Source organism: Heterodontus francisci, chromosome 4, assembly GCF_036365525.1.
Source record: "Heterodontus francisci isolate sHetFra1 chromosome 4, sHetFra1.hap1, whole genome shotgun sequence".
Classification (NCBI taxonomy): Eukaryota; Metazoa; Chordata; class Chondrichthyes; order Heterodontiformes; family Heterodontidae; genus Heterodontus; species Heterodontus francisci.
The window spans coordinates 27,134,571-27,149,347 of NC_090374.1; the positions used below are offsets into that span (position 1 = coordinate 27,134,571).

The 14,777-nt window shown below is 43.4% G+C and overlaps 1 protein-coding gene across 8 annotated transcripts in view; it reads left to right on the forward strand.

Moving 5' to 3' along the window:
• The window catches only part of cep44 (centrosomal protein 44), a 138,496-nt gene that overhangs the window by 103,889 nt on the left and 19,830 nt on the right, over window positions 1-14,777 (forward strand). For all 8 annotated transcript variants that reach the window (XM_068029300.1, XM_068029298.1, XM_068029299.1 and 5 more), the window contains 2 exons: window positions 4,215-4,290; window positions 5,623-5,753. In XM_068029300.1, the coding sequence (XP_067885401.1) occupies window positions 4,215-4,290; window positions 5,623-5,753 (207 nt within the window). The remainder of the gene's footprint in view (window positions 1-4,214; window positions 4,291-5,622; window positions 5,754-14,777) is intronic.

Consider the following 14,777-nt stretch of genomic DNA (forward strand, 5'->3'; position numbering starts at 1 on the left):
GAAATAAAAACAGAAAGTGCTGGAAATACACAGCAGGTCTGGCAGCTTCTGTGGAGAGAGAAACAGAGTTAACGTTTCAGGTCTGTGACCTTTTATCTGATCTCCTGTTCTTTCCACTTTACTTTGGAGCTCTGAAATCCCTCACATCATGACAATGGCCTACAGTTTGCTGTCAAATTAGTGATTGGACTAATGGCACTCACTCTTATTTATGCAAAAATGACAAGTCCAGATGAGGGTAGATGCATGATTAAATGTGGAAACCAAAGGTTGCTGTCAAACATGTGCTTGTATCCAATCATCATTAACATCTGCATCATAGGTATTTCCATGAAAAATACTCTTTAACCCTTTCCTGTCCATCTTCAGTTTCTGTGACAGAAGGTCAGAGGGATCTTGGTGTACTTGTCCATAGGTCACTAAAGGCAGCAGCACAGGTAGATAAGGTGGTTAGGAAGGTATATGGGATACTTGCTTTTATTAGCCGAGGCATAGAATATAAGAGCAGGGAGGTTATGATGGAGCTGTATAAAACGCTAATTGGGCCACAGCTGGAGTACTGTGTACAGTTCTGGGCACCACACTATAGGAAGGATGTGATTGCACTGGAGAGAGTGCAGAGGAGATTCACCAGGATGCTGCCTGGGCTGGAGCATTTCAGCTATGAAGAGAGACTGAAAAGGCTAGGGTGTTTCCCTTGGAGCAGAGAAGGCTGAGGGGGGACCTGATAGAGGTATACCAAATTATGAGGGGCATTGATCGGTTAGATAGGAAGAAACTTTTTCCCTTAGCAGAGGGATCAATAACTAGGGGGCATAGGTTTAAAGTAAGGGGCAGGAGGAATAGAGGGGATTTGAGGAAAAACATTTTCACCCAGAGGATGGTTGGAATCTGGAATGCACTGCCTGAAGTGGTTGTAGAGGCAGGAACCCTCACAACATTTAAGAAGTATTTAGATGACCACTTGAAATGCCATAGCATACAAGGCTATGGGCCAAGTGCTGGAAAATGGGATTAGAATAGTTAGGTGCTTGATGGCCGGCACAGACACGATGTGCTGCATGACTCTATGACCTCAATAAAGTCAGTATTTTCACAAGTTGCACATATTTCTGATACTAAGAGCGTATTCCCCTTCTTACTATGTTAGTATAGAAACTAACTTTGCCTACATTACGACAGTGGCTATTATGGCTAAGTGGTATGGGTGGTTCCCATTGTTCAGTTCCCAACTGACCGCAGCAAGTGTTTTTGTTATTTGGGTGTTAACCCCTTTGTGTTTTATTTGTAAATTAAGCGGACAGTGACAGTTTATCTTGTACGTTTAAAACAGAAGATGAACTATTTATTGAGCAATTTTCAGTTCCGCAATTGTCGCAACCGAACCCAGGCACATAGTCACTCGCGCGCACGCACACACACATATGATAAGAGATAGAGAAGAAGCGAGATAAGTGGTTTGAAGTGAGCTAAATATTCGGGGTTCACAGTAAACCTGTTGAATCTTCTCGGGGGTTAAATTCTCTTAAAGTTGCAGGCCTTGGTTGTTTGTAGATTTTTCTGTTGATTGAGATTTCAGTTTGGAGATGGTGATCACTTTCAGTTCTCTGCTGCACAAGTTGAAGTATAGAATTCACAGCAGGGCACGTTCTTTGGCTTTTGCTGGAGATCTCAGCTTTCGGCTGGACAGGCTTTTGGTGATTGCTTCTCTCCCTCCCTCTCCAGAGAGCTACTTTGTAAGGTCAAAAATTCTCTCACATGTTGCCTCTTGGGAGACGCAGAGCCCCCTCCCTTTGGTGACCAACAATGGCCCAGGATGTGGCTACTTCACACCTTCTTTGTTTCAGAAGAACCCATTCAATTCAAAAATGTCTCGATCGGTTCAGGGTGGGTGTAATTGACACCTCTTGGCTTGGAATGTATCCTTTTGTCCTTACCATACAGTAAGACAGTTTGAATATACAGGGATAGGTCATTTGAACTTCAGCGGTCATTTTGCAGCACATTGACCACTTTTTAAAGGAAAAGTCAATTTTTTTATAATTCTTTTTGAGTTCTGTATTTCAATCGCTGCACATCTCATGAGCTTAAAATATGTGTCATTGGCTGTGAAGTGCTTTTGGAAGCTATATAAAAGGGATGCTTGTTTTTTCTCCCTAAACTTTGTAGACTAATCCTTCAACAGCCTCTGCTCTCTGTTTAGGCACTTTGTTATGTTTGCATTTTAGTTTTTGCTGTTAACATCATCGACAGGCCCATATGTATCGACCAGTTACAGTCCTTTACTTACCATGTTCCACAAAGCATTAAAGTTATATTGTTTACCTTATACACTCATTTTTATTCTTTGGAGGAATCCTATATGAACCAGACAGGGGTCTCATTCAGGAAGATCAGTATTGTGTGCTGCTACTATTATTCATTGAAATAGATACTGCTCCTTTTTACATATTCTTGTTCCAAATTTCTTTGCTTTTCCTAGGAATAGAACAAATAGCCTTCATTTATTTAAGGGATGTTAAAAGAGCCACTTAATAGCATCACTGACATCAAACGTACAATATGATTTCATTAGACGAATAAAGTATTTAAAAAATACAATCCTATGCATTCACCATTATAATGCAGTTTCTCAAACCAAAATTTAATGTGTTCCAGACTAAATAATGACCGGGAATTTGTGGCAATAATGACGGCAAAACTATCAGCATTCGCTGTCATAACTCCTATGAAACTGACTGCAGCTTCTGGAGTCCACGCATGCACACTTAAATATGGGAATCCAGAAGTTGCTGTCAGTGATTCTGTACTTGTCCGGAGAATGTGCAATTAAGTCCCTCCAGCTCCCCTCCCCACCCCCATCCCCCGCCTCCCACCCCTTCAATTGCAGTCAAGTAGAAATCACTGAACTGAGGAAAACTTTCCCTTTTATGTTTAGTCTCAATGTAAAAACCCTTGAAAAAGTTGTACCTGTTGTAACTGGGTTTTTAACAACAGACTAATTTCATAATTACTGCTGAACAGCCTTACGGTTGCTGAAAACTTAATTTTATATTTGTGGAATGTCCGATTTTGCCATTATAATTTTTTAAATATAAATTTTGTTTGATATTTCAACTTTACCTTTTTTATTCTTTCATGGGATGTGGGCGTCGCAGGCCAGGCCAGCATTTATTGCCCATCCCTAATTGCCCTTGAACTGAGTGGCTTGCTAGGCCATTTCGAGGGCATGTAAGAGTCAACCACATTGCTGTGGATCTGGAATCACATGTAGGCCAGACCAGGTAAGGACAGCAGATTTCCTTCCCTAAAGGACATTAGTGAACCAGATGGGTTTTTACAACAATTGACAATGATTTCATGGCCATCATTAGACTAGCTTTAAATTCCAGATTTATTAATTGAATTCAAATTCCACCTTCTGCTGGTGGGATTCGAACCCATGTCCTCAGAACAATACCTGGGTCTCTGGGTTACTAGTCCAGTGACAATACCAGTATGCCACTGCCTCCCCACCGACTTTACCTTAATTGCTGTCGTAGGAGTGCTTCGGTGTGATTGACTGCTTAACCTGCGAATACCAAAACTGTTGCTGGACACCTGGAGATCCCCTTGACTTGGCGCTAGATTCAAACTGACGTCAGGAAAAGGAAGGTGCACTCCAGAGGCTGATAGATCTTTGAGGGCAGCTTTTTTCCAAGGTCAGCAGCGAGCGCCGTCACTTCTCCACTAATCGTGAAATCTGGGCCATAATTTCTAGGGCTCTGTAGTGTTGATGTTCACAGATTATCTAAGAATATTCTAACTATTTGAGAAAGATTGGTAGCTCTTTAAGAGAGCTGACACAGACATGATGGGCCAAATGGCCTCCTAATGTGGTGTACAGTTCGATATAATAGGCGATAAAGTAAATGAAAAGTGGTAAATTGGAGGAATCAATTGGAGAAGTGTGACATGTACTATATACAATGCTTTTTATATTACATATTTAAAATAAAACATCTTTTGAATCAATTCTAAAGGATGCAATTTTTTCAAAAACATCATACAATATAGCTTTGTACATACATGAAAATTTACGGTCACTTTACTTCAATAACATTGCTACTAAGCAGGTCAGGAGTAGCTGCAACTGAAAAGAAAAAAACTATTTTTGCATTTGCCTATAATGGTTTCAAGTCACTGTATGTCATATGTTTTTTTCATCTCTCCAGAATGATATAGTTTCTGATTCCATTAGTGGGAATGAAGAATATACCTTGTTCCAAATGACGAACCGCAGTTCTTCAGGTAATCTGGTACCATGACAGCCAAAGAGTTATGTTGTACTGTGAAGCACAGAATTAGATTTGCAAAACATCGTCTTTCACAGCACATGCAGATGTTGTCTTATACCATGTAGCACAGAAGGAGGGTGGATTATGAGCTGTAGATTGGCAGATATGGCTTCCTCATAGCAGGGGAGACTCTTGTGCAGCCCCCAGAAGTCAAATCAGAAGTAATGTTGGCTGCCATCTGGGAACACATTTCTTTCCTATGCTCTTTCACTGAAAATAGTGACTGATAAAATGGGAAATACCAAATATGAAACCAGGTATAAAAATAAAACAGACTCTACCTACAAATTGAAGTGATGTGTTTCACTGAATGCAAAATCATGAAATACTATTTTATTACTACGTGTTGGTGAATCTTCACTGTCAACTCCATGCTGATTTGCATTTTTGAAAATAAAAACAGGAGGTAAAGCTCAGTCTGTAGAGAGAGGAGCTGGAGTGTAACATTTAAGTCTAATTGTGCCTTTCCCAAAGCTTACCCCAGGTGCACTTCCATCAGGGCCAAGTGGGGACCCTGCTTCATTTTCCCCTTCCCTTCCCGAAGCGAATAATGCTAAATGCAGTGTAATAACCTTCTCCTCACTCTCCCTTTGGTAAGCTGAGGAATGCAAGCACTGCATGCAATGGATCTGGAATCTCCTAGACTTACTACTACGCCATGTAGTACATTTAGCCACTTGTCAACTAAAGGAATTGACCTTATTATAATTCATTGCAATTTGTTATGCATAAATTTCAGTTCATAGTTTATTAAAGATTTTGCATTTTTGTATTGAATCTGAAGACTAAGAAAGGGCATAACTTTCTAATATCAAGTAATTGCAGGAATTATTGGATTTTATACTAGACAGACTCAGCATCAATATCTGCAAAAATCTACAGAAAGAGCTCTGGTTATACTGAAAGTTATATGTGTCATTTTGGTCATCATGCTCTTGTTTTACACACAATTGTAGTACTTATTGTTTGCTTGCACTCCACCAACTTGTCTTAGATATTCATGCTTCTGTAAAGTATCATTCTTGCCTCAAGCCATGATAAAGTTGGAATTCTGGAGGTCATCCTATTTTGCAATGCAGTGTGGTATGTGTCAACTAAGTTTGCACTAAGTATTGGCAAGAGGCATAAATGACTACATATTGGAGCTGAACCAGCAATGTCTAGAGTTCTAAACAATGCCTGCTCTACTTTTTTCTGTGCATTGTAAATCACGATGTCTGGTATCTGACCCTGTATAGGCGTGCCAAAAGGCAGAGGTTGACCAAAGATGAATATTTCTTTGCAGATAAAGAGACGAGAGTTGAGACGCCAGAGAGTCTTAGCCATCATTCATCTGGATACAGCTCACTGGTATCAGCAGATGAATCGCCCAAAGCAGCGAACATCAATTCGTTATGTCTGACAGAAGTCACAAAGGTAAGCAAAATTGACAAAGATTTCCTTCAATTCTTTATAAGGTCAGGAGAACATGCTGATATAAAATGCACTTTTATTCCGGGTGTTTATTTCATTAATGGAACCAGCACTAAAATGCAGGATTCTGAACTGAACATTCAAGGTGAAAAATTCTGAATTAAGTTTGCCAACACAAGGACATTCATGAAGACTTTCCTTTTTTAAAAAAAAGGAAAAGAAATCACTGGACAGTTATATGTTAGCTTGACACACACACATGTAAAATATGATTTCCTGTGACATTACACCCAAGTAGTCAAGACCAAGGGCATTTTTAGGTCAGGCAGGGTTAGAGGGCAGGGAGATAATTGAACCAAGATGATGAAGGGAATAGAAGATAGATGGGAAAAGGATAAATAATAAGGAAAGAGAGAAAGTAATCTGGGTGGGGTGAGAGAACTGGGGATGGTGAGAGGAGGAGGGGAAGGGAGAGGGGCTGATGAGAAGGAAGGGAGAGCGTACTAAAGTTGGAGATGGAAAAGAAAGGGGAGGAAAATGTTTGGGGGGAGCATTAGAGGGGAAGACGGTGTTGAGAGAATGGGAATAGGGGAGAAGAGAGGATGGGATTAGAGGAGGAAAGATGATGGGGTGAGAAGGGGACTAGAATGGGTGGAGGGACAGGAATTACTGGTGCTTGTGTCCGGTGTCAATGCATAGCAAGGGCCAGCAAAATTGGCCAAATGTAGTCTTCCAATATAGTGCACACTTCCTGTAAATATTACAATATCAGTGTATGTATTAAAATAGGGGGCTGGAGGCAATCATGCATTGGGAGGAACCAGATATAGTAGGGAGTACTGAGACATGGCTACAGAAAAATCAGGACTGGAAATTAAACATTGCAGGGTATAACATATTTAGGAAAGATAGGGAGAGAAAAAGGGGAGGTAGAGTACCTGTACTTATTAGGGATAAAATAAAGGCAGTAGAGAAAAGGGACGCAGCTATCAGCAGGACAAAAATATGGATAATAAAGGATGAATCACGCTAGTAGGTGTGGTCTACAGACCACCTAATGGTGGAAAGGGGGTGGAGGAAGAAATAGTCAGACAAATTAGGAAATTGAGTAAAAAACATAAGGCTGGATTTTATGGGGCCTGCAGGAGGTGGGATAAGAGGCATGTGGGGGGTGGAGGCGGGGGTGGGAGGGCAGGGTGTGGAGTGTCCGGTGTCCTGCTGTCGTGGCATTTTGCTAGCGGTGAGGAAGGTGGAGGACGCCCTCCCACCCAGAGGCCAATTGTGCCGCTTCGGAGGCCAATTAAGGGCCACGTCCCGCAGCTGCTGGCATTTTCAGTAGTGGGTGGCCCCTCTCTGGGGGCTCAGGTGGGCATCTTGTGACCCACGGAGGGCCCCGCCCCAGTGGCAATGGCCATTCCCACAGCAACACCCTCCCTGCCCTCACCAAACCTGATTGGCACCTCACTTAACACGCTACTAAGTCAGCATCAATCACCATATCTCTTGGCTGGATGAAGTTCTAGCAGTGACCACTGCTCCCTCCGATCAGCCAGCAGCTCTTTGAGGCAAGCTCTCGTCCCTTAAAGGAATGGGAGCCCCGGCGGCAGCGCATTGGCCGTGAGATTGTAACAGAATCCAGCCGGGGCTGCCCCAAACGGCCGAGGCAGTGTTGCTGCTGGTTTCCTGGCCCCTCATCAGGTCCACTGCAGCGCCCTCAACAAAATCTAGCCCATAGAATAATAATAATGGGGGAATTTCAACTACCCCCACTATTAATTGGACAGAAGAGATGGCCAAAAGTGATGAGGATGGTGTTCTTACAATGTGTACAGGACTCCTTTCTAACCTAAAATGTTAAAAGCCCAACAAGGGAAGATTCGCTGTTGGATCTAGTAATGGGGAATGAACCAGAGCGAGTAAGAGAAGTAAAAATAGAGGAAAATCTAGGCAATAGTGACTAGAATATGTATGCTTTAAGATGATAGAGAAGGATGCAGGTATGACGAAAACCAGGTAAATAGATTGGAGAAAAGCTGATTTTGTGGGGACTGAGAATAGAACACGGGAAAATAAAACAGGCAACAATGTTATCAAATAATGATGTAGAAGAACAATGGGAAACCATTAAAATGGTGTTCAACAAAGTGCAGGAAAAACATATTCTGCTAAAAGGAAAGAACAAACCAAACATGAGTGAGACTCCATGGATGAGCAATTGAGGGTTAGGAAAGGCATATGTTAAGTACATAGACAGCAGAGGAGTGTATGATAAGCAAGAATATGAAATGATTAGGAGAGAAGGAGCGAGCTGGTGGTGGTGGGACAGTGGGTGCTGGACGCCTTTCCACCCCCGCTGCAATTTTACCAGGGGCAGTGGTGAGAAACGGCCTGCCAGCCCCAGGCCAATCAAGGCCCTGTGGCCAATTAACTGCCACTTAAGGGCTTCCTCCTGCTGCCGCTGGTGTTTTACCAGCGGTGTGTGGATGGCTTGGCTCAGCTCCTTGCGGGCTGAGGGGGGGTGGGGCCTTCCTGATCGGGCATCCTGTGCACCACGGAGGTTCCCCCCCACCCCCCTGCCGCCTTGCCTAGCTGGGGCCCGGCTGATTGTCCCCGGCGATGTCCAAAAACTTACATTGTTTCCGGGGCTGCGGTCCCTCTTGCTGCTGGGCTCCAGTTGCTGGGACTGAGCGCTGCTAGCCTGCTAATTGGCCAGTAGCTCCTTTAGGTGGGACATCCTGCCTCAGAGAGGTGGAAGTCCCGCCCAAGTCCAAATAAGGGCCTGGGCAGTGTAAACTCCTGGCGTGACTCCCCAGGCCTGGCGGAGGTGGGCCTGCCCCCGATTTTGGCCGGTGGGCGTGACCTCCTGCCCAAAGTAAAATTCAGGCCAATTAGAGAGGCAAAGAGGAACTAAATTTAAATTATCAAGGAACATAAGACAAAATAGTAAAATATTTTACAGGCAGATCAATAAAAAAGGAAGGCTGTGAGGGGAAGTGCTGGAATTACTCAGCAGGTCGGGCAGCACCTGTGGCGAGAGAAGCAGAGTTAACATTTCAGGTCTGTGCCCTGTCATCAGAACTGGCAAAAGGTAATGTAATGGGCTTTGAGCAAGTGAAAGATGGGGTGGGGGGGTGGCGGGCAAAGAACAACAAAAGGGAAAGTGTCTGATGGGGCAGAGGGCAAGAGAGATTAATGACAAAGATGTCACAGAACAAAAGGCAAAGTCAGTGCTAATAGCTTTAGTAAAAGACAAAACATTAGTCCAGAGAAAGTGTTAATGGCAGAATAATGAACAACTCTGTCCAAAAGCAAAAACATGAAAAACAGGTTTAAGGCAGGCACGTGGTTAAAAAATTAAATTAAATAAATGAATTTAAAAAAAAATTAAAATGGCAGTCATGCTGTGAAATTGTTGAACTCGATGTTGAATCCAGAAGGCTGTTGAGTGTCTAATCAGAAGATGAGGTGCTGTTCCTCAAGCTTAAGTTGAGCTTCATTGGAACACTGTAGCAAGCTAAGGACAGAAATATGGGCATGAGAGCAGGGTGGTGCATTAAAATGGCAGGCGACCGGAAGCTCAGGGACATGCTTACGGACTGAGTGGAGGTGTTCACAAAGCAGTCACCCAATCTGCATTTGTTCTCCCCAACGTTGAGGGTACCGCATTGTGAGCAGCGGGTACAGGACACTAAATTGAAAGAAGTACAAGGACCATTAAGGCATAGACAGGATAATACCATGGGCAATGATAGAGAGATAGCAGGATTATTAACGAATCATTTTGCTTTGATATTTACCAGGGAGAAAGAACAGGTTGACGTGACACTGAATGATGAGCTGAGTAATGAGATAAGTACATTTAAAATAAAAAAAAGGATGTAGTGAAAAGGCTAATCAAACTCAAATGAGGATAAAGCCCCTGGTCCAGATGGATTCCTTCCACGCGTTTTAAGCGAATCTAGGGAACAGATAGCAGAGGCATTACTATACATATTTAATCATTTGTTTGAAAAAGGTGTAATGCCAGAGGACTGGCAGAAAGCTAATGTAATTCCTATATTTAAGAAGGGGGCAGAGCAGAGAATTATAGACCATTCAGCTTAACATCGGCAGTAGGAAAAATAATGGAATCCCTACTAAAGGAGAAAATAGAAGAACACCTAGTAAAGAAAATGTAGTAATGAATAGTCAGCATGGTGTTTAAAAGGGAAAATCTTGCTTGACCAATCTTATTATTTTTACATTTTACAATCTTACATTTTTGAGGAGGTGACAGAAAAAGTAGATGCAATCTATCTGGATTTTCAAAAAGGCCTTTGATAAGGTGCCCCATAATAGACTAATGAATAAAGTCAGAGAATGCAGAGCCAGGGAGCAAGTGACAGAATGGATTGCTAGCTGGCTTCAAGACAGAAAACAGTGGGAGTAAAGGGTAGTTATTCAGAGTGGCAGAAGATGGGAAGAGGTGTTCTACAAGGATCAGTGCTGGGACCACTGCTGTTCACAATTTACATTAACGATTTGGACTTTGGAATCAAAAATACAATTTCCAGATTTGTGAATGACACCAAATTGGGGGACATAGTCAATGCTGAGGAGGATGCAACAAATTACAGGAGGGGATTAATAAACTTGCAGAACAGGCAAATAATTGGCAAGTGACAGTCTTTACCGATAAATGACATTTTGGTCAGTAGAATTGGGAACTCACTTATTAGTTGGAAGGTGCGAATCTAAATGGGTTCGAGGAACAAAGTGATCTCTGAGTACTAATGCACCAATCACTAAAAGTTGCACCACCAGGTTAGCAAGGCAATAAAAAACAACAAACACAAGGTTTTATTTCTGGAGGGATGGAATTGAAGGGGGAGGGTGAACAGCCAGTTGTCGTTGTGCACATAGGCACCAATGATATAGGTAAAAAATGGGATGAGGTCCTACAAACAGAATTTAGGGAGTTAGGAGCCAAGCTAAAAAGTAGGACCTCAGAGGTAGTAATCTCTGGATTGCTACCAGTGCCACGTGATAGTCAGAGTAGAAATGAAAGAATAGTCAGGATGAATGCGTGGCTTGAGAGATGGTGCAGGAGGGAGGGGTTCAGATTTTTGGGACATTGGGACCGGTTCTGGGGGAGGTGGGACTATTACAAATTGGACGGTCTACACCTGGGCCGGACTGGAACCAATGTCCTTGGGGGTGCTTTTGCTAACGCTGTTGGGGAGGGTTTAAACTAATGTGGCAGGGGGATGAGAACCAAATGAGGTCAGTAGAGAGTAAGGATGTAGTAACTAAAGCCTGTAAGGAACTAGATAATGAAGTCAGCGTAACTAAGGGAAAGAGTAGGCAGGGAGCAGATGATGAAAGCAAAGGGACTGGTGGTCTGAGGTGTATTTGTTATAATGCAAGAAGTGTAGTAGGTAAGGCAGATGAACTTAGGGCTTGGATTAGTACCTGGGAGTATGATGTTATTGCTATTACTGAGACTTGGTTAAGGGAAGGGCATGATTGGCAACTAAATATCCCAGGATACCGATGCTTCAGGCGGGATAGAGAGGGAGGTAAAAGGGGTGGAGGAGTTGCATTACTGGTCAAAGAGGATATCACAGCTGTGCTGAAGGAAGGCACTATGGAGGACTCGAGCTGTGAGGCAATATGGGCAGAATTCAGAAATAGTAAGGGTGCGGTAACAATGTTGGGGCTGTACTACAGGCCTCCCAACAGCGAGCGTGAGATAGAGGTACAAATATGTAAACAGATTATGGAAAGCTGTAGGAGCAACAGGGTGGTGATGATAGGAGATTTTAATTTTCCCAACATTGACTGGGATTCACTTAATGTTAGAGGTCTAGATGGAGCAGAATTTGTAAGGAGCATCCAGGAGGGTTTTCTAGAGCAGTATGTAAATAGTCCAACTCGGGAAGGGGCCATACTGGACCTGGTGTTGGGGAATGAGCCGGGCCAGGTGGTTGACGTTTCAGTAGGGGACTACTTTGGGAATAGTGATCACAATTCCGTAAGTTTTAGAATACTCATGGACAAAGACGAGAGTGGTCCTAAAGGAAGAGTGCTAAATTGGGGGAAGGCCAACTATACCAAAATTCGGCAGGAGCTGGGGAATGTAGATTGGGAGCAGCTGTTTGAAGGGAAATCCACATTTGATATGTGGGAGGCTTTTAAAGAGAGGTTGATTAGCGTGCAGGAGAGACATGTTCCTGTGAAAATGAGGGGTAGAAATGGCAAGATTAGGGAACCATGGATGACAGGTGAAATTGTGAGACTAGCTAAGAGGAAAAAGGAAGCATACATAAGGTCTAGGCGGCTGAAGAAAGACGAAGCTTTGAAAGAATATCGGGATTGTAGGCACAATCTGAAATGAGGAATTAAGAGGGCTAAAAGGGGGTCATGAAATATCTTTAGCAAACAGGGTTAAGGAAAATCCCAAAGCCTTTTATTCATATATAAGGAGCAAGAGGGTAACTAGAGAAAGGATTGGCCCACTCAAGGACAAAGGTGGAAAGTTATGCGTGGAGTCAGAGAAAATGGGTGAGATTCTAAATGAGTACATTGCATCGGTATTCACCGAGGAGAGGGACATGATGGATGTTGAGGTTAGGGACAGATGTTTGATTACTCTAGGTCATGTCGGCATAAGGAGGGAGGAAGTATTGGGTATTCTAAAAGGCATTAAGGTGGACAAGTCCCCAGGTCCGGATGGAATCTATCCCAGGTTACTGTGGGAAGCGAGAGAGGAAATAGTTGGGGCCTTAACAGATATCTTTGCAACATCCTTAAACACGGGTGAGGTCCCGGAGGACTGGAGAATTGCTAATGTTGTCCCCTTGTTTAAGAAGGGTAGCAGGGATAATCCAGGTAATTATAGACCGGTGAGCCTGACGTCAGTGGTAGGGAAGCTGCTGGAGAAGATACTGAGGGATAGGATCGATTCCCATCTGGAAGAAAATGGGCTTATCAGTGATAGGCAACATGGTTTTGTGCAGGGAAGGTCATGTCTTACCAACTTAATAGAATTCTTTGAGGAAGTGACAAAGTTGATTGATGAGGGAAGGGCTGTAGATGTCATATACATGGACTTCAGTAAGGCGTTTGATAAGGTTCCCCATGGTAGGCTGATGGAGAAAGTGAAGGCGCATGGGGTCCAAGGTGTACTAGCTAGATGGATAAAGAACTGGCTGGGCAACAGGAGACAGAGAGTAGCAGTGGAAGGGAGTTTCTCAAAATGGAGACGTATGACTAGGTGTTCCACAGGGATCCGTGCTGGGACCACTGTTTGTGATATACATAAATGATTTGGAGGAAAGTATAGGTGGTCTGATTAGCAAGTTTGCAGACGACACTAAGATTGGTGGAGTAGCAGATACTGAAGGGGACTGTCTGAGAATACAGCAGAATATAGATAGACTGGAGAGTTGGGCAGTGAAATGGCAGATGGAGTTCAATCAGGGCAAATGCGAGGTGATGCATTTTGGAAGATCCAATTCAAGAGTGAACTATACAGTAAATGGAAAAGTCCTGGGGAAAATTGATGTACAGAGAGATTTGGGTGTTCAGGTCCATTGTTCCCTGAAGGTGGCAACGCAGGTCAATAGAGTGGCCAAGAAGGCATACGGCATGCTTTCCTTCATCGGACGGGGTATTGAGTACAAGAGTTGGCAGGTCATGTTACAGTTGTATAGGACTTTGGTTCGGCCACATTTGGAATACTGCGTGCAGTTCTGGTCGCCACATTACCAAAAGGATGTGGATGCTTTGGAGAGGGTGCAGAGGAGATTCACCAGGATGTTGCCTGGTATGGAGGGCGCTAGCTATGAAGAGAGGTTGAGTAGATTAGGATTATTTTCATTAGAAAGACGGAGGTTGAGGGGGGACCTGATTGAGTTGTACAAAATCATGAGAGGTATAGACAGAGTGGATAGCAAGAAGCTTTTTCCCAGAGTGGGGGATTCAATTACAAGGGGACACGAGTTCAAAGTGAAAGGGGAAAAGTTTAGGGGGGATATGCGTGGAAAGTTCTTTACGCAGAGGGTGGTGGGTGCATGGAACGCTTTGCCAGCGGAGGTGGTAGACGCGGGCACGATAGCGTCTTTTAAGATGTATCTAGACAGATACATGAATGGGCAGGAAGTAAAGAGATACAGACCCTTAGAAAATAGGCGACAGGTTTAGATAGAGGATTTGGATCGGCGTAGGCTTGGAGGGCCGAAGGGCCTGTTCCTGTGCTGTAATTTTCTTTGTTCTTTGAAAAGTAGGGAAGTTAAGCTAAACCTGTATTGAACCTGGTTTAGACAACACTTCGAGCTCTGCGTGGAATTCTGGTTGTCGTATGCAACTGAACAGGACCGGGGCGAGTACCCTTGCAAGAATGTTTGCTAGTGCTGTTGGGGATGGTTTAAACTAGATTGGTAGGGGGATGGGAACCCGAGGGCAGTTTTACATAGGACAAATTCAGGACAGGGAACAGGAAGCAGAAAATTAACGAATGACTGTGAAAGACAGAAGAAGCAAAGGTTAAAAAGTGTGCAGCACAGGAATTTGGCAGCGTTAAAATTTATTTATTTAAATGCAAGGAGTACAGCAAACAAAGTCCATGAGCTGAAAACACAGTCACATGGCAGCATGATATCATTGCTATTAAAGAAACTTGGCTTAAAGAGGGGCAAAAATGGCAGTTCAACATCCCTGGATATAGCGTTTTCAGGCAGGATAGAGAGGAGGATAAAAAAGGAAGGGGAGTAGCATTATTGGTGAAAGAACCAATTACAGCTGTTTGATATGCTAAATGAATCATCAAATGAGGCCGTATAGGTTGAGCTCAGAAATAAAAAAGGGACAGCCACACTATTAGGAATATGCTTTTGACCCTCAAATAGTGAGAGGGAGATAGAAGAACAAATATCAATGGAGAATGCAGGAGGGCATGCCAGGAGCAACACCAGGCATACCTCAAAATGAGGTGTCAACCTGGTGAAGCAATAACCCACTTGCGTGCCAAACAACGTAAGCAGCATG